This window comes from Trachypithecus francoisi, unplaced genomic scaffold, assembly GCF_009764315.1.
Source record: "Trachypithecus francoisi isolate TF-2019V2 unplaced genomic scaffold, Tfra_2.0 Lachesis_group8, whole genome shotgun sequence".
NCBI lineage: Eukaryota > Metazoa > Chordata > Mammalia > Primates > Cercopithecidae > Trachypithecus > Trachypithecus francoisi.
Genome location: NW_022681473.1, coordinates 56,688,567 through 56,714,353, shown reverse-complemented (window position 1 = coordinate 56,714,353; position 25,787 = coordinate 56,688,567). Strand labels below are relative to the sequence as shown.

At 46.2% G+C, this 25,787-nt stretch overlaps 1 protein-coding gene across 4 annotated transcripts in view; it reads right to left on the bottom strand.

The window, feature by feature from the left end:
- Positions 1 to 4,115: 4,115 nt before the first annotated feature.
- TRIM66 (tripartite motif containing 66) overlaps positions 4,116 to 25,787 on the bottom strand; it is a 47,827-nt gene continuing 26,155 nt past the window's right edge. For 2 of the 4 annotated variants that reach the window (XM_033206360.1, XM_033206361.1), the window contains 10 exons: positions 13,330 to 13,863; positions 12,976 to 13,168; positions 11,447 to 11,507; positions 10,378 to 10,552; positions 9,764 to 10,053; positions 9,180 to 9,306; positions 8,581 to 8,655; positions 8,013 to 8,165; positions 7,372 to 7,590; positions 4,116 to 6,624 (listed from right to left, as the gene is read on the bottom strand). In XM_033206360.1, coding sequence (XP_033062251.1) covers positions 6,565 to 6,624; positions 7,372 to 7,590; positions 8,013 to 8,165; positions 8,581 to 8,655; positions 9,180 to 9,306; positions 9,764 to 10,053; positions 10,378 to 10,552; positions 11,447 to 11,507; positions 12,976 to 13,168; positions 13,330 to 13,863 — 1,887 coding nt within the window. In that variant the 3' untranslated portion in view covers positions 4,116 to 6,564. Of the gene's footprint in view, positions 6,625 to 7,343; positions 7,591 to 8,012; positions 8,166 to 8,580; positions 8,656 to 9,179; positions 9,307 to 9,763; positions 10,054 to 10,377; positions 10,553 to 11,446; positions 11,508 to 12,975; positions 13,169 to 13,329; positions 13,864 to 25,787 lie in introns of all 4 variants that reach the window. The other 2 variants (XM_033206363.1, XM_033206362.1) reach the window with 2 other exon arrangements.

Genomic DNA, 25,787 nt, shown 5'->3' with positions numbered 1-25,787 from the left:
AAGACTTTGTCTCTAAAGAAAACTAAAAATAATAAAAATAAGAAGCAGGCTGGGCACGGTGGCTCACGCCTGTAATTCCAGCACTTTAGGAGGCTGAGGTGGGCGGATCAGGAGGTCAAGAGATCGAGACCATCCTGGCCAACATGGTGAAACCCCGCCTCTACTAAAAATACAAAAAAATTAGCTGAGCGTGGTGGTGTGCACCTGTAGTCCCAGCTACTTGGGAGGCTGAGGCAGGAGGATTGCTTGAACCTGGGAGGCAGAGGTTGCAGTGAGCCGAGATCGCGCCACTGCACTCCAGCCTGGCGACAGGGTGAGACTCCATCTCAAAAAGCAAAACAAAAAATAAGAAGAAGAAGAAAAAGCAGAGAGGTGAGTTATTCCCTAGAGAGAAAGGTCTCCCAGGCTATTCTTCCCCACCTTGAGTTCTTATGATGTAGAGATCTAGGGGCAAGAAGGCCATGCGATAGGTTCAACTGTCTTCGCTGAAAAACACTCCAGGACACAATTCTTGGTAAAGAAAAGTGCTATTTTTTATTTGTTCTTGAATGTATAGGTCCTTTTAAGATCAGTGATACTACTTTCCTTTAAAATATCCTCCCTCATGCCCCTACCGCTTTGGATCCAATAGCCACTCCTAACAAGGGTCTAGGAGGAACTCATCCTACATAGCCAAGAAAGGAGGTACAGCTTGAGGAATGGGCATATGGCTCAGGAAGCAGCACCAGCTGATAAGAACTTTCCTCAAAGCAGCTCTGTTTGGCTTGTGAGTCCCCTTTCCCTGCCCTGGTCTGGACTCTCCCAGCTGTGTCCTACCCCCGGAATTCCCCTGTTCCTTATGTGGCCTGATCTTTAGAGTCAAAATCATAATTAACATTTTTACAGCTGGAGAGCTGAGAGATCACTGTTCTCAGCCATTCTTCTACCACAACTTTATAGATGAGGAAACTGTATCCAAGGTCACACAGTTCATAACGGAAAGAGCCAAAAATTTTGGTGTTCAGACTCTCAAATCAGGTATCTTTCTAGTATGTATCTCCTTACCTCCAAGAAAGCAACCAATAGCTGCCTCCAACTCCAGAAACAACTGGAGCAAGCAGCTGGTGGTGATCAGCACAGGTGGAAAAGGCCCTGATATAGGGAGTCATGCTGACTCCATCTGAGCCCCAGCAAGGGAGGAACCACCGCACTCCCTAGTCTCCCTCCATCCCAATGGTAGCAGCAGGCACCCACCCTGCCAGGTTCTCCTCCTGGTTAGCAGCACTGACATGCATGGAAACATGTCTTACCACAATCCCAGACTCCTTCTCAATGGCAGCAGACTCTAACTGGTGCAGGATCATGGCGAGGAGCTGCCCACCAGCATGGTAATCCAGTTTAGCCAGACTGTGGCCTGGATGCTGTAAAACCTAATCCACACCCTCGGGCTGACTTAGATGGGGTCTCTTAGCAAACATGGCTAAAATATCTGTGTTGTCTGGGAGAGACAGAGGGAAGGACTCACAGATGCTATCCTCCCAGCAGGAGCTCATAAGCATGCTTGGCATGAGGAGAACTGAGTTCAGGAAAAGGAAGGGACGCAGGAAATAGACAGAGGAAGCAAGAGCAGCTGTAATTCTTCCTGCCTACCCAACTCCTGAAAAGAAGAGACCACAGAGAGCCACAGATATTTCCCCGTCTAGGTTTCAAGGATGGCTCAGCCTGTGTGGGCTGAGAGGTAAGAGGAGAGAATCCAGAGACTTGTTTTTTTGGATTCTCTGAGAATCCAGAGACTCGTGGTGTCATAAAATCTAAGGGAGGAGGTTGTTTCACCGAGGGTTGGTGGGTGGGGTGAAATGCTGCAGAGAGGTCAAGACAGCTGAGCATTGAAAGGTGTTCATTCTATTTGGCAACTGGGCAGTCACTGGTGACTTTTATGAAAAAGTATAGAGGGCTAAAGAAAAGCTGAGGAAGAATCAGTTTAAAAAGCTTCTTTTTTAAAGTAACTTGGCTAACAAGGAAAATGTGTAAGGGGTAACAGACTCTGAGAAATGCTGTTTTAATCTTGGGGAGAACTTGTTTGCAGGCTGTGTGGAGATAACCAATGGAGACAGAGGCTGGAGACTCCAGGGAGTGGGAGCAGTGAACTAAGCGAGGGAGCAGTCTTGGAGGATATACAACAGTATTCAAGACAGAGAGAACTAAATAGGAGCAAGAATGGAGGGGATGGGGAGAGTTACAGACACAGATGAATGAGAGGGGAGAGAGGAGCAGCAGGCAAGGAAGCTCTTGCTTTAGGGACTCTCTTCTGTGACGTAGACAGTGAGCTCAGTCATTTGCGGAGGGCAAAGATGGAGGCTTGGGTGGGGAAAAAAAAGGGTCACAACAAATTGAACTTCCAGTCAATACTGAGAGCTCAACTAAGGCTGCCAACTGTGAATCTGTCATGCTTAGCAGCCCAGGAGATGGAAGCAGCAAATAGGGTGATGACGAAAATGGAGAATGGCTTATAGTTTTAGCAAAAATTGAAGGAGATAGGACTGGCGCAGTGGCTCATGCCTGTAATCCCAGCACTTTGGGAGGCCAAGGGAGGCAGATCTCATGAGCCCAGGAGTGTTGATACCAGTTTGAGCAATATGGCGAAACTCCATCTCTACCTAAAGTAGAAAAATCGGCCAGGCATGATGGCACGCACCTGTAGTCCCAGCTACTCAGGGGGCTGAGATGGGAGGATCACCTGAGCCCAGGAGGCAGAGGTTGCAATGAGCCGAGATCATGCCACTGCAATCCAGCCTGGGTGACAGAGTGACACTCTTTCTAAAAAAAAAAGAAAAGAAAAGTTGAAGGGCATGAGAAAGTTCAGGATGCTGATAAAAACATCAGTGTGTGATAGGGTGTGATAGGCTCTGAGTTCATGCTGGGGAGAGGAAGAAGTCCAGGAGAAAGCTAAAAGACAAGAAGAGGAGAGAGAGGGCTGAGGTCATGGAAATGGACTGAAGGTGCAGGGCAATGTTGGCAGTACTGAGGGAGGGAGAAGAAGCCCAGGAGGTGGCGATCCAGAAGGAGCAAAGGCTCAGTTCAGGAGTTCAGAAAGGAAGACTATAAGTGACTCCATGGAGTGAGAGAGGGAGCAGAACAGAGCCCAGGAACAAACAAGGAGGCGCCTCGGTCTTAGGAGCCAGGCTGTTGCTAGAAATGGGTACGGGGAGGGAGCCAGAGTCCTCCGGGCTGGATGACAAGGACTGCCATGGAACAGAGCCTATGGAGGGTCTGGTGGCTGCCACTCAGGTAGGGGTACTAAAGGCAGGCAAGGTGTGTGGTTAGCAATTGCTAGAAGTCAGGCAGGGCTAACCTACCCATGTTCTGTGGAAGAGTGCTCTGCAAGTTCATCGTGAACCAATTTTTTTTTTTTTTTTTTTGAGACGCAGTCTCGCTCTGTCACCCAGGCTGGAGTGCAGTGGCCGGATCTCAGCTCACTGCAAGCTCCGCCTCCCGGGTTTACGCCATTCTCCCGCCTCAGCCTCCCGGGTAGCTGGGACTACAGGCGCCTGCCACCTCGCCTGGCTAGTTTTTTTTTTTTTTTTTTTTTTGTATTTTTAGTAGAGACGGGGTTTCACCGTGTTAGCCAGGATGGTCTCGATCTCCTGACCTCGTGATCCGCCCGTCTCGGCCTCCCAAAGTGCTGGGATTACAGGCTTGAGCCACCGCGCCGGGCCGATATTTGTATTTTTAGTAGAAACAAGGTTTCACTACGTTGGCCAGGCTGGTCTCAAACTCCTGTCCTTAGGTGATCCACCCACCTCAGCCTCCCAAAGTGCTGGTATTACAGGCAAGAGCCACCACGCCCGGCCAAAAAATAAAATAAAAATTTAAAATCCTGAACCAATTTTTAACTAAAATCCCCTTTGCATCAACTGAAGCCACTTTACTGTCTTATTTCTCAGCACACCCAAGAAGCCAATTTTTCCTCTAGAACCGCATGCTGTCCCATAAGAATCTAGAACTCACCATATTTTCACTGCACGATGTTGTCAAGAACAAAAGGACTTGGCAGACTTCAAAACTGGGCCATTATGGGAATAATTCAAAAGCAGGATCAGCCCAAATGTTAATGAAGAGCCCCTGCAGACAGTCACTTGGCTAGCAGGACTTTTTTTTTTTTTTTTTTCTTTTCTAATTTCTAAGTCATGTTCTGGTTTTTCATGAAAAAACAAAACAAAACCGTGACTCAAAACTCTGGTGGCTACGTCTAAGGGAAAAGCCAGGGAGAGGCAGGTTTCTCAAGGGAGCCTCTCAGCATGCAGGCTCTCTATGATGAGAAGGGAGCATGTGTCTCTCCAGCACATTACTAAGATGCCCCTGGCCCAGCAAGCTGATCCTTGAGCCCAGGAGGCCACACCCAAGCTGGAAGCCTCACTGATATAAGGAAAGCCAAGTTTTTAACAGGCATTTCTGCTTTAAATTTGTGGTCTCCAGTTGGTCCTGAGGAAGGATCAGGTCTGAGCCTGTCACAACACTCACCGGCTGCCCAACACCAAGTACAACAAAGCTCACAGGGATGGTGGGAATGTGGGCTGCACAAAGGAAAGATGACCTAGAGCAGGAATTAGTGACACGAGAACAGAGGGTACTTTGCCAAGCCAACTGAACAAAGAAGAAGATTCAAAAATGTAAAGGGAAATGACCAGATCCCAAGCCAGAAAGTCATGTGAGTCTCAAAGGGCAGAAGCCTAAGTCCAAAGACTGCCGGACTAGTAAAGCATTGAAGACTTAGTTACCCCAAACCAGAAAACGGGATCACGGAAGCCCATCTGCTTAGGAGAACGTGGCATGTGCTGCTGAAAGAGTGACAAGCCAAGGGGCATGGTTTGCTTTAAAGTGAAGATGATCTCTGAGGTTGGGTAGAGAAGGAAATGAGCAATACCATCAACTCACAAAGAGAGAAGAAATGTTTTCTAATTTTTAAAAAAATTGCTCATTAGCGAAGGCCCTGCAAACAAGAACATCCTTGAACTTCATCTCTTAGCAGAAACAAAGCCATGACTTGAGACTCCCCTGAAATTAGCCATGCAATGACAGGACCAGGGAGAGCCATCTCAGTCCTGGCCACTGACATGTCAGGTTCATAACTCCCCCAACAATATGAGCAATGGGTTCCCTCTCAACCAAGCCCTTGCTTGAGAGGTAGCCTGACCTCCAGTATCCTCACAAACACCCTGCGAGGACCATGCAGATCCATCCAGGATGCAGCCTTGAGTGCCTGTTCCCATGGCTTCCAGAATGCTTCTGTTTGCATTCCAGGAGAACTAAGGCTCTGAGGTTGCTTCATGGTCACCAAAGCACACTGGCTTTTTGCCTCTTGATTTTTCCCCCTGTCCACCTTAGACAAACTTCCCCAGAAATGTCTAGATCTAGCCCCTGTTGGTCCCTGAGGCCTTCTCTAACCTCCAACAAAAAGGGCTGCCAGTAAAGTGTTGGCTTTTGGGGGGCTGTAGACAGCCTCAAGGTGGGCTAGTCAGAAGACTCACTTCTGATCTTTGGCTCATGAACTCGGAGAGGTTGAGAACTAGAATCTCTAAGCAGGAGGAGAGGCCCAGAGGAGTGAGCTGGTTGTGGGTTACTCTCTTCACCCATGGAACTCTGAATCTGAAGCAGACAGCAGCTGCCTCACAGTATTTATAAGCAGAACTCAAGATCCAGACCTCTGAATGAGGATGATAAAGGGTATGGCCACTGACAAGCACCAACAGTCACTTCTAGGAAGGCAGGTTCTCACCCTAAAGAAGTGCGATTAACCCAGAGTAAGTAGCACAGAGGGTGGGCTCTCAAGTGGACATCTTTCTAAGTCTGTAAGTGAAATCTGAACCAGAAGTTGTAAGTGGTCTCTGCAGAGCCACCCAGCTCAATCAAGAATGTTACACCATCCACAGCATTTTCACAGCAGCCACCTAAGTCAACATCAGGAAAGTGAGTATGCAAAACAAATACCCTGAAAACCGTTAGAACCCAAATAGGCACAAATTGAGACCTACGGCCTCTAGAAGCCTCCACTAGTGTACACATGGCAGGTGCCTCTGTCCAGACAGGACAAGCAAAGGCAAAAAGTGATAGTCTTTGGCTGTGCTGGGCCAGGGATCACAGTCCTACCATATGTCTAAACCTCTCTCCCTTCTTTTACCCACTTCTGAGCCCAGGAGGAGTTCAGATATATACATGGCTCCTGAGCCCTGGACACTAAAAGGTGAGACAGGTCTGCTTTCCTAGGCAGAAAAAAATTCACCAAGGAAAGTAGGTCCTCCCAAGCCTAACCAGGTGTGGTCCTGTCAAGTGCGGCCTATACATCTGATTACTCTGGTAATAATAAATACCCTCCTCTTTCCTGTTTATTACTGAAATTTTCTCTGTAGTGGATACACTATGGCTCCCAAACAAATGCTGTAGATGCAAATGGCAAAGAAGAGCACTATACAGTTCAATGAGACTCATCTACCATCCACATTCTGAAGAGGATAAACTGCAAGATGGGGAGGAATGGTCGACAGGATGGGACAACAGCTGCCAGAGTGCCCAGTCTCCTTTTGGCTGTCACACCTGAGAGATACTGTTGGCTAGGCGAAATGACATTCTCTTTGCTCTTTCATTCTCCTGAAAGAAAAATACATATTTGGAATTAAAGTAGCCAAATGTAGGATTTATTAATATGAAAAGGCTATGTCAAGATTGCAGTTCTGCAGAGTCAAAGTATTTTATTCTACCCCAGGAATGCAGCAGTAAAACTTTACTGAAGCCACTAAACATTGTATGCTAAGTATGGTAAACAACTGGGGATGGCTGGTCAGACCCTGGCACACAGTAGGCAGGCAAAACATTTCGGTGGAATTAAACAGCACTGAATGGACGTTTCTGGTCTACACAGGTGGGACCAGACCAAAGATCAGAGGAGCTCTCTCTGCTGCAAGCAATACCTTTCCTTCCTTAGCTACACCAAGGGGCTAAGAAAGATCCCTTCCTTTCTCCCTCAAACCCAAATAGAAACCAGGCACTAAGACCAGGTAATTCCCTCCTTAGGGGCATCACAATCACAGTGTAGTGTAGCTAGCACCAAACTGGGAATCAGGACAACTGATTTCTCAGCCCAGGTCTGCTGCTAAATGCTGGGTTACCCTGGGCAGGGACAAGTACCTTTCTGAATTTCAAGTCTTGTGAGTAACTGGCATTGATGAGCCCTGTACTGCCCTGCCTTCCTTAGGGGCTAAGGGGCTGGAAGTGGGGGTTCATTGTCACCACTATTTTTTGCACCACCCGAACAGCTTCGCCTTAGGTTGCTGCTCGGGTGCCCCTCTGCTTGCCTGATCACCACCCACCTGCTGCCGGCTGGCAGTAACTCTTTACCATATGTCGTCGCCGCCTCTTGGGTTGGATGCCCTCCTGCACATAGGGAGGCCACGGGAAGCGCTGGGGAGTGGAACATCCACTCTCACTAGACACCTCCTCAGAGTCTGAGTCCTCCTGCCTTGGCTGGGCAAACCGTTTCTCCGGGTAGATCTCCTTCAACCAGCCCTCAAAGAACACTTCCAGGCAGCGGCCAGCCTCTGCAACCTCGGAGTCAGGCTGATGGGGGGAGGAGAGCAGTGATGGTCTGATGGTCTAGCCCTTTTCTACTAGTCCATCTCTTCCAGGTCCCCCAAGAGCTACACAGAGCACAAAGCCTGGCGGGGTCTCCTGAGGTGTCTGGAACTTGACATTTTTCTCCGAGGACTCAGGAAAACTAGTTTGGTAGCAGCTTTTAAGGCAGAAGTGACCCCAATAGGTATCCACAGATGGCCAGTCACTAGTACCTCCCCTTTTTCCTGAGTCCATGCTGAGGCCTGAGTGTGGGAGAGAGCTTTTAAACACTCACCACAGCAGGCCCCCAGAATCTGCTCCCCAGTCCTCATGGCAGCCCAGACCAAACCTAACTCCCACCGCTACCCACCCATGACAGTCCCGAGATTGCAGGGAAATATGAGATAGGGAAAACAGGCAAGACATACATAATTGAACTTAGCACAGTTCCAGAACATGAGGCGCACATCTGATACCACCTCCTCTGGGGTGGTATAGTGAGCCGGGTCCTTCTTTTGCAGCTTCCTCCGGATGATTGACAGGTCCATGGGCCTCTTGATAATCTGGTAATAATGCCGGGCCTTGAGGGAGGAGACATGAGGAGAAGGAGGCAAAGGGGGTAAGAGAAGAAATGGAGGTGTGGATAAGAAGGAAGAAGAAATGGAGAATGAATTGGAATATAAGTGAAAGAATAGGAGGAGGAATGATGAGCAACAGGAAGAAAAGGATGGAGAAAGAAGACAAAGAGAAAGGGAAAAGGAGGAATGTGTCACCTGTCAAGTCAGATCTGATACAGTAGCAGTTGTGGTGGGGGAGGCTGGAATGGCCATGTAGGACCTTCTATGGTCCCCTGGACTATCCACAAGTTAATATTGTCACTACTTCCAGTGGCCATGCTCTGAGCCCAACCTGGGAACTATGATGCTCCTGCCCCAAGGCCTAGGCCCTCTGAGCAGAAAAGACAATAGCAGGCAGAAACAGCATGGCCTTCCTTACCAGGGGGCTGACAGGTTCATGGAAGGGCAGGCTGAGGTTATTGCAGCACAAGGACAATACCAGCTTCTCACACTTCTGCAAAATCAGAATTGGCAACAGAGTTACTTTGTTCTGGTCTCACCTCAGTATGAACTAAAGATGCTGGCCCTCTCCGTCTCTACTAAAAATACAAAAATTAGCCAGGCGTGGTGGCAGGCGCCTGTAGTCCTAGCTATAGGGGAGGCTGAGGCAGGAGAATGGCGTGAACCTGGGAGGCAGAGCTTGCAGTGAGTGGAGATCGCGCCACTGCACTCCAGCCTGGGCAACAGAGCGAGACTCCGTCTCAAAAAAAAAAAAAAAAAAAGATGCTGACCCTGATAATTCCCTGGCTCTGTCCCACAGGGTGCCAGCTGCCATACTAAGGTGAATTCAGGTTCCCAAGCCAGAGGAAAACTGCTGGGAGAAGGAAAATCATCCAAACACCCCTGGGCCAAGTTGTCAGGCATAGCACAAAGAAAGATATCCAGAAAAGCCCCTCATCCCCTCTGAAAGCCCTCAGACCCTGTAGGCAGAGGGGCTGCTAAAGGCAGGGAACCTTGCTTCCAAAGACTCCTCCCTACCTTCTGGTCATACATGCTTAGGCCAGGAGATGCCCGCATTCCAGGCTGGTTATAGCGGGCATTCTCACAGTCGTACTCCATCTCGGGCTGGGTCAGGCTGCGGCACAAGGTACACACCCACTCTCCCCTGCAGGGGCAGGTGAGGCCATGTTAGGCCTCAGCACATTGCCCAGAGCACCCTTCCCTCTCCCTCTGCCCTATGGCAGGCATGGGAAACCGAGTCCCTGGTCTTTCTATGTAAGAAATGGCTTCCTAACCACAGGCTTGGAAGAAATTCAGTAACTCAGAGTTTAGTGAATTTAGAAAAACAGGGGTTAGGGGAGACTGGGGTTAGTAGTATAGGCACAAATCCACATGCAAGAAGAAGGTGAGAAAAGAGGTGGAAAGGAAGTCAACCAAATGTCAAACATCCACCTATCTGTGTGCAGAAGATACCCAGGCCCATTAACTCACAGACTGCAAAAAGCAGGTCCAGAAGAAGGGAGTAAGCCCATCCTGGGAACTCTGTGGGCCTGGCCTGGAATAATCATCCCTGGAAGGTAACCCTACTAGCCAGGTGATGGTCCTGGACTGGCATGACTCACCCTGGGAAGCTGAGCAAGGCTGGCACATGGCAGGATAGGTGGAACACTTTGGGGCAGTGGTCACAGCACAGCAACTCTCCACCATTGAGGCAAACAGCACAGAAGTCCTCATTCTCTATTGGAGCTGGGGGACCCTTCTTGGCTCCTGGGGTTCGAGGAATGAGTCTGTGTTCTTCAGGAGATGTGCCCTCCACTTCTGATGGCCGCTGCCCAGCCAGAGAAGTGACAGTGACCTTTCTTCCCCCCAGACCTGGGGCCTGAGTGGCCTCAGACAGTCTGTCCTGGCTGACCTTGGGGAAGAAGTAAGTCTGGGCAGCCAGAGCACAGAACCAACAAGCTCTCGAGGGAGGGGAGGGAGGGACTGGCAGGCCCTGCGTGCCTACATGAGAGCCACTTATTCCAGGACCCCAAGCAAGCAAGCCCCATGAATGCTGGGACATCTCACTCCTAATATGCATCTCACAGGCCCCTTGCAGCAGGGGACAACGTCTGGCCGAGCCGCAGCCCCATCAGAGACTCAGGAAAGGTCCCAGAGTCAGAATTCTGGCAGTAACAGAAAGAATAAGCTCTTAGGCTGGGCCAGCATTTAAGGCCAAGGCAGAGCAAAGTGGTACCTTAATGGACATGCTGGAGGACTCAGCACCACACTCGATGATCAGCAGGAAGCTTCCATCCTGATCATTCTTCTGTGGCTTCAGCTTGAACACAGGCATCTCTCCTGAGGAGGCAGCACAGATCTTGAGTCGCTCCAGTCGCACATAGGGAATCTTATGCTCGCTATTGAAGGCTCTGCAGCAAGATAGACACCCCGGGGTCTTGGTGGGATCCTCCTCTGTTCCCAACCTCTAAGTCAGAAACATCCACGATCCCTGTGATGATTAATACTGAGTGTCAACTTGATTGGATTGAAGGATACAAAGTATCGATCCTGGGTATGTCTGTGAGGGCATTGCCAAAGGAGATTAACATTTGAGTCAGTGGGCTGGGGAAAGCAGACCCACCCTTAATTGGGTGGGTACCATCTAATCAGCTGCCAGCAAATACAGAGCAGGCAGAAAAATATGAAAAGGAGAGATCGGCCTAGCCTCCCAGCTATATCTTTCTCCTGTGCTAGACACTTCCTGCCCTTGAACATCAGACTTCAAGTTCTTCAGTTTTGAGACTCAGACTGGGTCTCCTTGCTCCTCAAGCTTGCAGACAGCCTATTGTGGGACCTTGTGATCATGTAAATTAATACTTAAGTTATATATATATCCTACTAGTTCTATGCCTCTAGAGAACCCTGACTAATACAATCCCCAGCTGAATTGCTACTCCAGATCCTCTCAGATCTGGACTCTGAATGTGGACTCTGCAGGTCCACATTCTGTCCCCTCCTGGCCCAGCTCTGCATGGCCAGGCCCTGTCAGCCACTGGGAAGCCCTTTGGTGTAGTCCTGGTCAAAGACAGGAGCTCCCTGAAGTGCAAGGACTGCACCCAGAGCACATGCCTCATGGTGCAGGAACCAGGACATCCTCCCACAACCATCCCAGACATCCACTTGAAGGTTGAGGGGCTGAAGAAGACAGTTGCAGGCAAATTTCTTCCACTTGTAGTTAATTCATCAAGGATGCTTCCTCCCTGTGCCAACATCTCAGGATGTGAAATCATGGATGGGAGGGAGGTTAGTCAGGAGGCTGTTACCTGATGCTCTGGTTCTCCTTTGCATCCAGCTCTAGGGCTCCTTGTTCAAAATTCTCATACTCTAAGGCAAAAGACAGATAAATACCTGTGACACACATTTGTGGCAACAAACCCTGTCATGCATACCTTCCACTTATATCTGCTATTCATACCTTTGGCCACACACCTGTCATACAGTAGTTATCTACACTATAGTCATTCATAGTGGTAACAAGTTTGCCATGGATCTCCTTCTTGAGAGGAGGAAGCCACCTTCTTTTAAAAAGATGAACACAAGTAACACTCACAGGCTGCCTATGGGTGAGTGTTGGGTCAGGCACTGATGGGCCAGTTTCTCACCTTCAAGATGAGCTCAGAAATCACTTGTTCTCAGTACACCAGTGCTGCCTCCTCTGAGGAGTCTTTTTGTCCAGCCTATGCCCTGTCAGCCAAGTGCTGGGATTCCAGCAGTGCTTAAGAATCCAGCTCACACTCCATGGAAAAGAGGCTCCCAGGGAGTTCTCCCCTGAGTAGGCAGTCTATGGAGGCAGTCATGGGGCAAAAGGATGGAACTAGCATCCATTCAGCACCAGGCATGGTCCTAGGCACTGTACATGGGCAAGCAGGGACTAAAATGTTTAACTGCATAAAACGCAGAGTTACATTATTGTGTGTAATAAGAACCAATAATTTTTCAGTTGGCCTTTCAGTCAGTGTGAAAAAAAAAGGAGAAAAATTATGTCTTTCATTTTCATTTATTACACGTATAGGAAACAGACTAATCATTACAAATTAAACACGCATCATACATTGAACGAAAAAAGTCCCAAATGATCATCAGGGAGTCACTTCCTGACTTCCCAACTAGCCCTCACCTTCCACAGAAGAACAAACTTAGCCTAGCCTGGTTGGAGAAAGGGCATGGGAAGCTGAGAAGTGAATCAGAACCAATCTCCAATGGTCCAAATTACCTTCACTATGAGGCACAACACAAATTCACATTACTGTCAGGTACCAGGAAAATCCTTACTACTCAGAGTAAGTTATCAAATGATTTCACTATAGTTATTGGTCCCAGTAGCCTATGAAGTAGGTGCAATTAGCCCCATTTAGAGAGAAAGAAATCAGTTGAGGGAGGTTGGGTATCTTACCAAGAATCAGAGGGAGAGAGAACTGGTTTCCTAACTTCCATCTATCGGACTCCAAAGTCAGACATGCTCTTTTCCCTATAACATTTTTTCAAGGCTAGCCCTCCTGGGCTGAGTTCTGTTTCCCCCTAGGTATAAAGCAGACCCCCAGGACTCTTTGCATGGGGAGTGTTACAAAGAGAATAAGTCCTGGCCATCCCTAGATCAGCCATGGCCATGGTGAGGGAAGCAGAACAGGTGTTACTAAGACAGTTCTGGAGGAAAGAAGTAAATTCAACCTCAGAGAGACGCACTGTTTCCCCAGCTTAGAGCTTGTCTGCTGGCCTCTATCTCACCTAGAAGTGCTGAGTCCATCTGCTCAACTCTGTGGCCAACACGAAGGGCAGGCTGCTTGAGTCTCACCTTTTGGGTTCTGGTACTGCTGCAGAGCTGTAGATGTGCTGACCACTGGCACCAGTGGAGGTTTCTTCACAGAGAGGTTAATTGGCTCCTCCAGTTCTGAGGGGATGGCCAAGTCCTTGGAAGCATCCAGACCAGGGGCTATGGGACCTTGTCCCAGTGAGTCAGTGAAGCAATTGGAATCCTCACTTTCCATCTTTCAAAAGAGAAATATCAACAAGAATCAAAGAACTCAGACATGGTTGTCATTAGTGGTCTCAGAACTGTTAAGCTAAGGTCAGAATAAGGGTCCCAGTGGCCAATCTTTTGCCCATTGATGAGCAAAGGAAGTTTGAATAGCATTTCCCCAGGACTTACCTTACACAGAGCATTCCCCAGGGAGGGATCAGCCCCATCTCCGGGGCACAGGCTCCCTGAAGTTCGGCCAGAACTGGAGCTGGACCCAGTTTCTGGCTGCATGTCAGAAACTGGAGAAATGCTCTGCAGAGGACAAGTTGCCAGACTTGGCACAGCCTGGGTGTGACCAGACATTTGGGTGTAACCAGACATTAGGCTGGGCCCAGCCTGAGGGTGATCACTTGCCAGGCTTGCCATAGCCTGAGGGGAGTCACTCATCACATTGGGCACGGACTGGAATGTGCTACGCACAAGACTGGGCACAGTCTGTACGTGACTGGTTGTCAGGCTGGGCATGGCCTGGTTTTGAACACTTGTCAGGCTGGACACCGTTTTGGGGGAAGCACTCAGCAGGCTTGGTACTGCCAGGGGGGTGCCAGATGTCAGGCTGCTCACACTCTGGATCTGTGGCTCTAGGGGCCTCTCCAACCTGGTAGATGACAACTCCATCTCCAGAGTGTTGGAAAAGCCCATGATGCTCACCGAGGTGGAGTGCTGTGGGAACAGAGACAAGGGGTAGAGTCAGGCTGCCAGCTGGAAATGGAGGGAGGAAGAAGGGGGACCCAATCCACAGGAGCTCCCATGCTCCAATTCCACTCTGGCTTCAGAGTCTGGTAGCTGCCAGGAACTCAGGCAATGCATGACGCCCTGTTCCTCTTCCTAAAACCAAGGAGGCTGCTAGGCTATGATACACAGAGAGAGGCACAAGCGGAGGACTGTGTGTGTGTGTGTGTGTGTGTGTGTGTGTGTGTGTGAGCAAGAGTGAGAAAGAGAACTTATTGCCTGACCTGAGGCATGTACACACACACGCACACACACACACGCACACACACACACAGTCAGCCACATCCCTCACCCTAGTCCTGTACCTAAGCAAAGGGTCAGGTTGTGGGACTGCCCTCTAATTTCAAATTCCCCTCTGACTATACCACCAGTGGCTTCTCTTCCCGTCAAGGAGTGCTATAGAATAGTTTCTGCTATACAAAAGTAGCAGGGGATTGAGAAGGTTCAAACTCTTATCAGCCTCAGATCTTCTTTGAGAGAATGCCAAGGCTCAGAAAGTTCCAATCAGTTCTGGGGAACCTGGGTCAACTCTGGGGCCTTCTTATGGGCTTGTTCAGATCAACTCCAAGCACTACTAGCATTTGATGTAGGCTTTAACCAAGATATTTGGAGGTCTTTTCTGGCCCTAGTATACCTTCCAAACCAGAGGCAGAGAACTTCAAAGCACCTAAATCTTAATATCACCCAGTCCGTACGATCATTGGATAAGGCAGTAATGTTCTGACTCCAAAATTATTTTCTTACATCTGAGGAGAAGAGATGTAAAAGGCTTATAAAAAGAAGTTGAAGATATAGATTTCTGTACTGAATCCATTCCATTTTTCAGATTGAAGAGACAGATTTGGGGAAAATGAGGGAGACTGGCTCTAAATATAACCTTCAGGAATGTATAAGTTTCATATTCCTGCCCTTTAAAAAAAGACTAAATATATAACAATTTCACATCTTTTGAAAAACAAAGAGAAAATGGGGATTAGGCATATCTATCTAAGTTTCCAAAATCAGTGTCTTGAATCTGTCATTTCTTTTCCCATTCAAATTTTCACAGGAAAATAAATACTTCAAATACATTCTCAAGTCTCAATATAGTTACTAAAGCTGTTTTGCCATGAAGACTGTCCTCATCTCAGTGAAAGCCACTCCTAGTCATCCAGATCTGCAAGTCAGATCCTATGAAGGAGGCATCAGTGAAACACCCCTCCTGCCACACCCAAGCTAATACCAAGCCCCATCAATTCTACCCCTTAAACATCTCTCAAATATACCCACTAATTCTTCCCTCTGCTGACGGTGCCCTAGCCTAACCTACTTTCACATCTCCCTAGACAACAGTAGTAGCCTCTTCAATGGAGAAATGTTTTCAAAACACGGATCCGATCACATCATTTCTTTTCATAAAACCCCGCAGTGCACTCCATTCTTCTTAGAATAACTGCAAAAATTCTTAACAAGACTCCTGAGGCCCTGACGACCTGTCCCTCTGTCCTCCTTTGTAGCCATAGCTCATTCAATAACCCTCTCCTCATTCTCTGAACTCGTCACTCATTTTTTTCCAGTTCCTGAAACATACCAAGCTCTCCCTCCACCCACTATCCTCACCCGCTTCGGAGGAACTGCTTTCTCTGCATAGAGGATTCTCTTAGCCCTGCCCTGTTCCACTTATCCTTCAGAACTCAGCTCAACTGACATTTTTTGCCAGAAAGCCTTCTTTCATTCTCTAGTCCAGACCAGGTTCCCACTTTTATGCTCTCATATGCCTTGTACTTATACTTTCAGCCTCATACCACAATCCGTGATATCATTTGATTAATGTCTGTTTCCCCTACTAAAGTGGAAACTCCATTAGGGTATGGATTTTTATCTATTTTGCTTACCCACTGTATTCCTAGACCCAAGAGCAGTGTCTGGACAAATAAATGAATTAATGAGCTATTTAAAATTTCAAAACAACACTAATACAGGACTGTTTATTCTACAAATCTTTAGCCAAATGAGCAGCAGCTTAGATCTACTGACAACTTAGTCAATGAGTCACTCTAAAATAATGATTATTTTTATACAGCCAAAGTTTATTAAGAATTTATTATATGCAAGGCAATTTGCTAAATGTTTTACATACATTACTTTATTTAATCCTCACAATAACCATTAAAGGTTAAAAGAAACAATCCATGTGAACATTTAGAACAATATCTGGCATACTCTAGATGCTCAATAAACCCCAGTTGTTTTTACTGCTGCTGCTATTATTTTTATTGTTATTATTGTTGCTGCAGACCTAATTTTATACTTGACAAAGATGAGGCTCAGAAGGGCATCTTAAGTTTTTTCATATTATTGTAAAACATAATTTTATAGATTTCCATTTCTCTTTATTGTTTGTGTATTGTATATAGAAATAGAATTAATTTTTGAATATTGACTTTGTATAGACCTTGCTGAAGTCATTCTGGGATTTTGTTTTGGATTTTCTGTGCACACAAATCATGCCCATCCATGAATAATAAGTTTTTGTTTTGTTTTTCCAGGCAGAGTCTTGCTGTGTCACCCAGGCTGGAGTGCAGTGGCACAACCACAGCTCACTGCAGCCTTGACCTCCCAAGCTCAAGTAAGCAATCCTCCCACCTCAGCCTCTGGAGTAGCTGGGACTACAGGCGCATAACACCACACCCAGCTAACTTTTATTTTTTATTTTTGTAGAGACAGGGTCTTGCTATGTTGCCCAGGCTGGTCTTGAACTCCTAGGCTTAAGCCATCTTCCCACCTTAGGTTCCCAAAGTGCTGGGATTACAGGCATGAATCACCATGCCCATCCTGAATGGTAAATCTATTTTCTTTTTTTCTTTACATTTGTTTTTCTTGCCTCACTCCACTAGCTAAGACCTCCAGTACAATATTGAATAGAAGCAGTGATAGTAGCCATCCTAGTCTCATTCCTGATCTCAGAAGGATCCTTTCAATATTTTATCATTAAATAGATTTGATGTAGATTTTTTATAGATTTAGAATCCATATCTTGGTCGGGCATCGTGGCTCACACCTGCAATCCCAGCACTTTGGGAGGCAGGCAGATTGCTTGAGCCCAGGAGTTCAAGACCAGCCTAGGCAATATGGTGAAACCCCATCTCCACAAATGATAGAAAAATTAGCCAGGCATGGTGGCATGGGCCTGTGATCCCAGATTCTCTGGAGGCTAAGGTGGGAGGATTGCTTGAGCCCAGGAGGTTGAGACTGCAGTGAGCCAAGATTGTGCCACTACACTCCAGCCTGGGCAACAGAGCAAGACCCTGTCTCAAAAATAATAATAATAATAATAATAACAATACTAAATAAATAAATAAATAAAAAGAATCCAGATCTTCGGTACCAAAGCTACAACTTAATTTTGACTTGTCTCCCTCTATACGTCTCTGGGCTTACTCCCCTTCACTATCTGTCATATTCTGTTCTATTTCTTTTCCTTCCCCCTCTTCTCCTCTCTCCCCCTCTCTCTCATGAGCTCCTTCTCTCTCTTTCTATCCTGCTTTCTTTTATCATCTCTTTCTCCTCTTTCCCTACCTCTTTCCCTTATTATTTAACTGCTTTAGTAAGGCTCATATTTTCTATTCTTAATTTTTAAAACAGATGAGTTAAATATCTTTTGTTTATCTCTCCAAAGTATGCTTTTTATATTTTCCTTAGTAGTTTAATAGTGTTCAAGTTTTTAAAAACCTTCCATTTCCTCCACAGTCTAAGTGCCAAGGTAAGAAAGGTTGAAGAGAAGCAAGGTGGAAAGAATATTTCAACCAACTTGGGCAAACTAGGAATGAAGCCCAGCTTAAGGGACCAAGGCCAAAAATCTATGGCTATCTCAAACGTGCCCAGGCCTGCATTCCTTAATGTCTCCTTGTTGTCTCTAATATTCTATATTTTCTTATCTATGAACAAGAATACCCAGTGACTATTTCATTCTGTTTTGCAATATATGACAGCCTAATCCTTTGCTCTGGATTCTTTCCTCTTTCCCCTATTTGACATGTATGTTTAGTGCGGTTGTGGCGTTCATTTAATCTACCCATGCTGGACATTGAGAATTATATAGATGTCTCTTCTTAGTGAGATCCTTGTTGCCAAGCATTAAGAGCACTAAAATCCACATGAGACCACCCAAATAATAATGGTCAGGTGCCATATCTCACAAGATATGCACAAGATAAAATCCCCAAGGACAAAACTTCCCAGATTAGGGGTAGAGATCATATTCGTGGGAAATCAGCTATCCTGTCCTAATTACCTATTGCATATGTGAGTTAACATAATGATAGGGGAGAAGAAAACACGCAGACTGAACTGTGGAAAAATTGCGGAAACTCCATGGCAGTTTATTTTGAGGTGAACCTGATGAACCTGGTCCTGTAATACCCAGAAGACAATACAAGGTCAGCAATACATCCCAAGATATTGCATACTTGACTGATTTCTTTCCTTCTCACAACCACAGCCAATCTCAAGGAGGCCAATGCTATCAGGAGATGGGGTGAAGCTCTGGTAGTAGTAACAAGAACCTGGAAAACTTCCACAGAGGAAGGGACTCAGAGAAAGTGCTGTGAGAAAGCCAGCCCAACCCCATTTTTACAGGCTATACAGACACAATGGCATTTCCAAAACCTATATATGCTATGTGTTCGTTATTTTTATACTACATCAGCTCTCTAGAGTGAAGGATTGTAAAATATTAAAACAAAAGGTACTTATTTCTTTTTTTTTTTTTTTTTTTGAGGCGGAGTCTCGCTCTGTTGCCCGGACTGGAGTGCAGTGGCCGGATCTCAGCTCACTGCAAGCTCCCCCTCCCGGGTTTACGCCATTCTCCAGCCTCAGCCTCCCGAGTAGCTGGGACTACAGGCGCCCGCCATCTCGCCCGGCTAGTTTTTGTATTTTTAGTAGAGACGGGGTTTCACCATGTTAGCCAGGATGGTCAGAAGATTTGAGAACTTCCATCCTAGTCTGTTGCCAGTGCTACAAGATGGGTTGGGGGCAAGGGTAGGGCCAACTTTCAGAGCAAGGAAAGCAGGCTGAGTCTCCAGGGCCTGGGAGGAGAGGAAGCATTTCTCGAGAGCATGATGGGATTGGAAAAGGGTTTGAGAACATGGCCAGGTTGTCTGACACTTGGTGTCTCCCATGCAGAAGGGAGCTCACTTATCAACGGAGATGATACCACCCACTCTCTAGACCCCAGGATTGTTCAGAGTCAAATGACAGGAGCAAACATGTATTTCTAGCTATAAAGTATGCAGAGGGTATCACTGAGGTTTCTAGGCTGTCAACCATGTAACTGACACCTTGACTTCATCTTCACATACAAACCTCCAGATTTCATGAAGGAAAAGGTATATTTTGAGATTCACAACTGAAAATAAACTATTTTCTAGTTCAGAGAGGAAGAGTCAAAATGCCAAAACACATTCACTCTGATAATCAGCTCAGGTCTTGTTTGGAGGATGAAGAGAAACAACCCTGAGCCTACAGAGCTCCGTCTTACCTCCCTTAACTAGCATCTCGTCTCGTTCCTCGTTTCCCTTCCCCCAAACTGTGTGTTCCCATCCCTGTCCCTATCCTCTTCTTGCCTGTTTTTGGTCTCATCTTTGTCTGCCACCTGCCTGACTTATCTGAAATTACCTCACCTATTAATTTAATGGATTCAGTTAACCTATTTAACCTACCTGTCTTTACCACCTGACTTGACAACTTGCCTGACCTATGACCTCCCTGAATTGTCTGACTTTCAACCTCTGCTACTAGTCACCTATGTGACCCTGCACCTATCTAACCTGAACTCTGCTTGGCCTGTGCTCTGTTACTTGCTGCCCTCTCTCTCTCCTCACTCTTAACACTCAGATGTGTTTCTAGAGTTCAATGTGTTGACATTATTATTCTAATGATTGCCACATGGTATTGTCAAAATTCAGAGAAAACATTGCTCTTTCATTTTAACAGGAAGGGAAATTGAGACACAGAGTGGTTACCCAGATTTCCCAAGCTCATACAGGTCCAAGACTAGGAATCTGGGACCAGCCTTGAAAACAGGCTGGCTGGTCTTGATTCTGTGCCAGTAGCTAGAAAGCTAGTGCCCTAGTAAGAAATGATTGAGAAATCAATAAACAGACACTTAGTGCACATGCCCTGAGTTTAATATAAATCTCAGGTTCTCACAGCAAGATAATATTGCTGGGGATAAAGTAGTGCAGATAGGGTGGTGTTCCACATAAATTTTCCAGTTATCTGAAACATACCTCTTTCACCAACAAAATGCAATTGGCTTAAAAACATTATTTCGAATGGGAATACTTCTAAAACACTTTACACACTCTTCTGTCTTATTAAACAGAGCATAAGAAGCCTAAGGAGACCATTTCTTAGTGATATCAAGAAATTTTGATGAACCAATAAGTAATTCAGTGATGCTTTCGGGAACTTCTAAGAACGTAGGGCTTAGCTTGTTCTTTCAGCGAATGACCTCATACCGGGGCACTTTTCCAAGTGATGTTTCTTGTCTTCTCCCTTGTTATCTGCCCTCACAGAAATCTTGACACTCCGCTTCTACTCTGCTTACTACTATAATGTAGTTAAACGAAAATTTCCCCAAGAAAACCATATATTTAAGCTTGCTAGATCAAGAACACTGGCTAGATACCCACATAAGAGTTTATGATCTCCTACAGAATATAATGCATGGGTTTTGTGATGGCTGTTTTTCCTGTTGTTCCAAAGCTTTGCCTGGTCACTTCTGGCTTCAGATTTTTGTTCTGACGGTTAAAGTCATCAGAAACTGACCACTGTGTAAATATGCAATAGAAAAAGGGACCAAAGATTTGGGAGTTGTGTCTTGGAAACACACTGAAGGCCTTCACTCTAGCTAAGGAAACAAGAGAGAGGGAAACAGATTTGTGAGTTAAATCTTCAAAATACGTGAATGTGCCAGGCATATCACCTGAGGTCAGGAGTTTGAGACCAGCCTGCACATGGTGAAACCCCATCTCTACCAAAAATACAAAAATTAGCCGGGTGTGGTGGCACATGCCTGTAGTCTCAGCTACTCAGGAGGCTGAGGCAGGAGAATGGCTTGAACCCGGGAGGCGGAGGTTGCAGTGAGCTGAGATCATGCCACTGCACTCCAGCCTGGGTGACAGAGTGAGACTTCACCTCAAAAAAAGAAAAGAAAAAAAAAAGGAATGCTTCAACAACTTCAAGACTAAGTAAAGTGGTTTAACAGTAGCAGATCTTGAAACAACAGAATCAGATGGCTGAGGAAGGGAGTAACTTTTCTAGTAAGCAATTTCACATGTTGATTTTTATTTTTTTATTTATTTATTTTTTTGAGACGGATTCTTGCTCTGTGGGCCAGGCTGCAGTGCAGTCAGGCGATCTCAGCTCACTGTAACCTCTCAGCCTCCTAAGTTCAAGTGATTCTCCTGCCTCAGCCTCCCAAGTAGCTGGGATTACAGGTGTCTGCCACCATACCCAGCTAATTTTTGTATTTTTAGTAGAGATGGGGTTTCACCATATTGGCCAGGCTGCTGGTCTTGAAATCCTGACCTCAAGTGATCCACCTGCCTTGGCCTCTCAAAATGTGGGATTACAAGCATAAGCCACTGTGCCTGGCCCTCACATGTTGATTTTTAATGGCAAAGTTGTTGCCCTTGTTGACAATGAGTGTTCCTCCACCTCAACAGAAAGCTCTTGTACTTATTAAGGCTGTCACTATGGATGTAACCATGCAGATATATGATAACTTAGTGAAGTCAAATGAGAAAAGGTTCATGGGTGGTGAAGAGAGAAGTGAAAAGTACCCAATGCCCTGATAATCCAGGGAGGACAGAAAAAGCAAAGAGGATCCCAGAATCTGAGGTAGAAGAAAGAGGAAAGGAGTAAGTGGATTCTAGTAAGTCTGAAGTGAAAGGCAGATGAGTAGAACCCTCAAACCCCAAGCCTTGGAGACTCAGGAGAATTTGGTCAAAGGTATTTTGCCCAGCCCAGTGTAGGAAACTGACTTAAAAACATTATTTTGAATACAAAATTAGCCAGGCATGGTGGCACATGCCTGTAATCCCAGCTACTCAGGAGGCTGAGGCAGGAGAATCACTTGAATCTGGGAGGCAGAGGTTGTGGTGAGCCGAGATCACACCATTGCACTCCAGCCTGGGCAACAAGAGTGAAACTCTATCTCAAAAAAAAAAAAAAGAAATCATTTTGAATGGGAGTACTTATAAAACACTTTATAAAGTATTCTGTCTTATTAAACAGACAGGAGCAAGGACCTGTTTTCTCATGGGCCAGGAGACCTAGACAAAAATCTTAGGTTTGGATGGTGAATGAAATCAGGACAGAACTAAGGAGACAAGCTTCTTAGAGTGTGCTAAATTCAGGAGCCAGACTTGGGGAGTGTTTGGTCTGACTCCTGAGTAGAAAGAGCATACAATTCTGCAGATGCTGACCAGGACGCAGGCTGTGCCCTAAGAAAGCTTCACCAGGTCCCAGGAACATTCTGAGCAAATGCTGCTGTCCTAGCTAGGCTATGAGGAAAAGATTGTCCCTGAGGTTAAGGACTCACAATCTGATCCATAGCAGTAGCTTTGGAGACTATGGAGGCAGGATGCCTGGTATTTACTCACAGTTACCAGGGTTTAATGAGTTTAAGCAAGTCATTGTCCAGCTCTAGGTTTTAATTTCCTCCTACGCAGGTTAATGTAAATCTCACTGAGTTTTTATAAGACTCAAATTAAGAGATCGGGCATCTCTTAATGCTTTGATAATGGTATAAATACTATCTGCCTGATCATTATCCTTTACTCCTCTGTATCACTCTTAATAATCTGCATCACAGGAATGCCTACTGCTTCTGTATCATTTACTGGAAATACATCTCAGGCTCCTAAACCATGAATAGCATGCTGGTGGCCTCGAAGTCCTCTCTTGAAGATCCGGGGCTATGTTACGAGCAGCAGAAGAAAGGTCCCTCTTACAGGTGAACTGGGACTCGGATAGGGCTTTCTGTGATGCCTGCAGCTTTGACTCCATGAGAGCTTTTCATTTTTTGAGACAATCTCGCTCTGTTGCCCAAGTTGGAATGCAGTGGCGCTATCTCGGCTCACTACAACTTCTGCCTCCCAGGCTCAAGCAATTCTCATGCCTTAACCTCCTGAGTAGCTGGGACCACAGGCATGCACCACCACGCCTGGCTAATTTTCTTGTGTTTTTTTTTTTGTAGAAACGGGGTTTCACCATGTTGCCCAGGCTGGTCTCAAGCTGTTGAGCTCAAACAATCTGCCTGTCTCAGCCTCCCAAAGTGCTGGGATTATAGGCATGAGCCACTGCACCCAGCCAACTCCCTTGAAGAAAGGATTGTGTGTATTTTTCAGCAGTTGACTGGTTCAGAAGCATAAAATGAAGGCATCAGAATGTCTCCCAGCTTCACCTGAGATGTAAGGGTTGCTGTGGTAGGGTTGTAGCCATGGTTTTTCTTTCAGAGTGACTGAACCAAGATTAGGAAGCTTAGGCAACAGCTGGTGCCAGACAAATACCAAAATTCATTCAAAAGGGGTTGCAGAGCTCAAGCCACTAGAAAACCCATTCCAGAACTTTCACATCTCATTTTCAGCAGCAACCTGTTTCCACCATTGGCTCACGAAGCACCAGCTCCAAGGTACTTGTACACAGATGTTCTGCTTCACCAAAAGTCCTCTTTTGGTGATATACAGTCAGTGTGGAACTCACAGAAAGGTGCATGGTGCCACAGGTTCTTCTGGTCCGTGACCTTCAGATAGATTCTTTTGACTTTCCTGCCACTCACAGGCCAGCACAGGCTGGGAGTGGGCTGGAGGACAACACACCTTTACCAGATAAAACAACCAATATCAAACTAGGCTGGTCCTAAGACCTCTCCCCAGCAAAGCCTCAGGCTACTTCAAGGATTGTAAAGATAGGAAAATTCAGCAGGTAAGACGCCACACTGCAGTGCAGAAAGAGAAGCAATTTAACCTAGTCATTGAACACAGAGCTGTCAAGGACCTGTGGTCTGGTCCTAACATTGCCCAATGGGTTGGCTGTATAACTCTTAGGTGGGTCACTTAACCTCTCTGTGTCTCAGTTTCCACATCTTTCAAAGGGGAATAAGAAAGTGGCTTCCTCATAGTATTGCTAGGATAAAAAGATAAAATGAAATAATCCATGTAAAAACCTATGAAAAAATTAGAACGACACTATACAAAATATTATCACTCAATGGTAAAAGGCTCAGAATGTTGTTTGCTATCCTTGAGCTTCACACCCTCCACCCTGCCCAACCCCAGCTCCAAGACAACAAATTTCCTCAAAAAAGAAAATCATTTTCCTTATTGCAGTAGTTTTGTAGACAACCAGTGGCTCTCACTGTCAGGGTTGATCTCTCTCTGCTGATCCAAAGGTTCCTCTAAGCCAGGATGACAAATTTGAGGGTCCTTTTTCTGGGAGTTCAAGCCATGAAAAGTCTATGAAACATGTGAAGAATGCCAGGCCATCTGTCCCTCCAAACCTCTACAGGAGCCCCTTTTAATAAGGGGCAGGAGAAGCTCAAAATGAGAAGTTAGAGTTTCTAGGACCTTTGCTAACCCCACTGCCAACTTGCAGCCACACAAGAGGGCAGCACCCCTTGCTGCTCAGGGAACCCTGTGGGCCACTCACACAAGCAGCACTGACACCATGCATGTATATGGCTCAGCTCCTTTCCTCTGTTCTGTGTATAGGAACAGAACTGAACCTCAGCAAATGAGAAGCAGCATTTTCTGCATGGCTTCCACTACAACTGAGCACTGGCAATGGAACCACCTTTGCAAAAATTATATCAATGAGCAAATTATGACAGTGAAAAAGATCTGATCTAACCTACCCACCCCCACCTCTTGCCTTTCCCCTAATCATTCCTGGGCCTATTGTAGATTGGCTTTTTGAGATATCTTTTCAAGTTTTCTGCATGTCTGACATCCATGGCTGCACCTAGATCCATCAATCCCACTCCTATGGCCCCATCCAGAAGCAACTCAGCTCAAGTGAACAGCTTTAACCCATGATTTCATTTCCATCCCAACCAATCAGCAGCAAGCACCCATTTCTAGCCACCCCCACCCCTTCCCCAAACTGCCTTTGAAAAATCCCAGCCTCACATTAACTAAACTTTTTCTCTACTGCAATGCCATGGTCTTCATTTGTGCAGCAGGCAAGAAGAACCCTTCAGGCAGTTACAGCAATTCTCGTGCTTGCTTCTGAACTACTGACATCTAGAGCTAGCTGCCTTCAGGTCATCTTGTAATGTGTCTTCCACAAAAGAATATCAATAATTCAAAACTTAACTTCTTCCCCTAAATATGCTCTTTTTCCCATGCTCCCATTCCAGTGGGTCAAGACAGATCCACTGGGATGGGAGCATGGGCAAACACCTGGGTGTTAAGCCAAAGGGTTTTCTCCGCCTTACCTATCATCAATCAGACACTGAGGCTAAAACTCCTGTGATCTGATATCTCTTGAAATCTTTGCTTCCTCTTCATTCCTATTGCTATTGATTTCATTCAGCCTCCTGTTTCTCCTCTGTACTATTCTGGTCTCGCTTACCACAGCTAAAGTGATCTTTCAAACTTAATTCAAACCATATCCTTCCTTTCTGGAAGTCCTTCACTTACTCCTCACATCCCCCAAGACTGAATCCCAACCCCAAAGCATAATTTACAAGGCCTTACAGCCCCTCTGGTCTCAATCCATCCCATTTCCCAGTGTGTCTCATGATCGTATCAACCAAATTACAAATTATCTGAAGCCCCCCCTAACTGCCCCAGGCTTTCTCTCACTTC